At 54.1% G+C, this 2,725-nt stretch overlaps 1 protein-coding gene across 2 annotated transcripts in view; it reads left to right on the top strand.

Annotated features, from left to right (window-relative positions):
• C1QB (complement component 1, q subcomponent, B chain) overlaps window positions 1-2,353 on the top strand; it is an 8,723-nt gene extending 6,370 nt beyond the window's left edge. The window contains exons 2-4 of one of the 2 annotated variants that reach the window (XM_011945538.1): window positions 158-361; window positions 1,529-1,830; window positions 1,960-2,251. In XM_011945538.1, coding sequence (XP_011800928.1) covers window positions 175-361; window positions 1,529-1,830; window positions 1,960-2,103 — 633 coding nt within the window. In that variant the 5' untranslated portion in view covers window positions 158-174 and the 3' untranslated portion in view covers window positions 2,104-2,251. Of the gene's footprint in view, window positions 1-157; window positions 362-1,528 lie in introns of both variants that reach the window. The other variant, XM_011945537.1, reaches the window with a different exon arrangement.
• The last annotated feature ends 372 nt before the right edge of the window (window positions 2,354-2,725 follow it).

Here is a 2,725-nt window from a genome sequence, read left to right on the forward strand (position 1 = left end):
GGGATGGACAGAGGGATGGATGGATGGATGAATGGATGCAGGGATGGAGGGATAGAGAGATGGATGGATGGATGGATGGATGGATGGATGGATGGATGAAGGATGGATGATAGGATCACCATGGTGGTAGGCTCTCACATTGTGTTCTCCTCCACAGGAGACATCTGACACAGTATGATGATGAAGATCCTGTGGGGCAGCATCCCAGTACTGACGTTGCTCCTACTCCTGGGTCTACTCGATGTCTCCTGGGCCCAGGGCAGCTGCACCGGGCCCCCAGCCATCCCTGGCACCCCGGGGATCCCTGGGACACCTGGCTCCGATGGCCAACCTGGGACCCCAGGGATAAAAGGAGAGAAAGGTACCATGGGATTTAGAGGCACATTGGTAATACTGACCAAGTTTCCCGTCTTCTGCCTCCCAAGTCACAGTTGCCTGTCTTTGAGACTGCAGAAGCACTGGCAAATCCAACAGCTTGCTTAACCCTTGCAGTAACTTTGCAAGGAGGGAATTCTGATTCCCATTTTACAGACAGAAAAGCAAGCATTTAGAAAGGCTACCGACTTACTCAAGGTAGCCCAGTAAATGTTGAGGCTAAGACCAGACCACAGATCTCTTACATTAAATTCAGGTGGAGAGAGAGTGCTGCTGTGGCCACAGAGTTCTGTGTTTAAACTTACCTCCTGGGCAAGTGACTTCTCCTCTCTGAATTGCTACTCCCTTACCTGTAAGATGGGGGCAATGATATTTTGTGGGGTTGTCATGGGGTTCAGATGAGACTCCCCACTGTGAAAACCCCTCTGTAAAATTTGGCTTATTCATTCATTTAACCTGTGGTTATAGAGCAACCCTCTGTGCCAGTCACTCTCCTCACTTAATCTCATGTAATCCTCACAATCCCACAAAATACCTTCATCCCCATTTGACAGATGAGGAGGCTGAGCCTCAGGAAATGTGACTCAGTCAAGGTGACACCACTACTAATGGCAGATGCGACAGGCGAAGCACATCTCTTTGTCCCCAGATCCCATCTTCTCAGGCCCTATTCTCTGCCACTCTACTGGAAAATCGGTTTTATCTTGTGTTGTGCCAAACCAAGGGGTAGTGGCTGCTTGGGGGTGGAGTGAGAAGGAGTCTAAAGTCCATTTCCAGGAGCAGCAAGAGTGAAGGTCATGGTTGATTAGGGATGTCTGCCAGGGGTGAGGGATAGAGGGGGACAGCACTCATTATCCCTGCTCTAGCCTGAACAAGGACCCCCACACAAGCTGGGGAGGAGGGCCGGCCTAGCACCTTCCTTAGCAAGGAGCCGTTCTCTTCCCCACGGGCAGCAGCTCCCATGAAGGTCAAGCATATCACAGGCTCAGGAAGCTGGGCTGGAGGGAGACCCAGAGCCCCTGTCTGACACTGCCTCCTTTGTTTTACAGATGGGAGGCTGAGGCTGAGAGAGAGGCGGGGTCCTGCCCAACGTCCCAGTGCAGGCCTCCTTTTGGTCTCAATGATCTCATTTCTTTGGTCTCTGCTTTTCCAGGGCTTCCAGGGCTGGCTGGAGACCATGGTGAGTTCGGAGAGAAGGGAGACCCAGGGATTCCTGGGAATCCAGGAAAAGTCGGCCCCAAGGGCCCCATGGGCCCTAAAGGCGGCCCAGGGGCCCCTGGAGCCCCAGGCCCCAAAGGTGAATCGGGAGACTACAAGGCCACCCAGAAAATCGCCTTCTCTGCCACAAGAACCATCAACACCCCCCTGCGCCGGGACCAGACCATCCGCTTCGACAACGTGATCACCAACATGAACAACAACTATGAGCCCCGCAGTGGCAAGTTCACCTGCAAGGTGCCCGGCCTCTACTACTTCACCTACCATGCCAGCTCTCGAGGGAACCTGTGTGTGAAGCTCATGCGTGGCCGGGAGCGCCCACAGAAGGTGGTCACCTTCTGCGACTATGCCTACAACACCTTCCAGGTCACCACCGGCGGCATGGTCCTCAAGCTGGAGCAGGGGGAGAACGTCTTCCTGCAGGCCACCGACAAGAACTCACTACTGGGCTTGGAGGGTGCCAACAGCATCTTCTCCGGGTTCCTGCTCTTTCCAGATGTGGAGGCCTGACCTGTGGGCTGCTTCACACCCACCTCGGCTCCCCCTTCCAGCAACGCTCACCCTACCCCCAACACCACCCCTTGCCCAGCCAATGCACACAGTGGGGCTTGGTGAATGTTGCTGAGTGAATGAGTAAATAAACTCTTCAAGGCCAAGGGACAGTGGTGTAATTCAACTCTGTGTCCAAGCACCTGGCACACCAGAAGTGCCATGCTCAGAAATGTTGGTTACATGAATGAATGAACCATGAATGAATGAAGTCTCTGTCCGTGTGCTGTTCTGTGCCAGCCACACAGTGGGAGGCGGGGGTCCAACACCAACTCTGCTCCCAGCAGTAGCCTACACCTTTTCCAGATTCTCTCATTAATCCTCACACTCCTCCTGGGAGAGAGGGTGCATCGTGCCCAGCTTACAGAAGAGCAAACTGAGGATCAGAAGGGATGAAGGGATTATCCACAATCTCACAGCAGGGCTGGGATTCAAGGGCAGGCCTGCCCACTGATGGCCTGAGACCTTTTTTAAAGGCAACATGTCTAGGCCAGCCCCTAGAGGGGCTCTGTGCTTGTCCCTTCCCCTTACCCCCACCAACGATCAAGGGGTCCTCCTCCAAGGCTTTAACTGACCTTGCAGC

The sequence above is a fragment of the Colobus angolensis genome, unplaced genomic scaffold (genome assembly GCF_000951035.1).
Source record: "Colobus angolensis palliatus isolate OR3802 unplaced genomic scaffold, Cang.pa_1.0 Scaffold240, whole genome shotgun sequence".
NCBI classification, from domain to species: Eukaryota; Metazoa; Chordata; class Mammalia; order Primates; family Cercopithecidae; genus Colobus; species Colobus angolensis.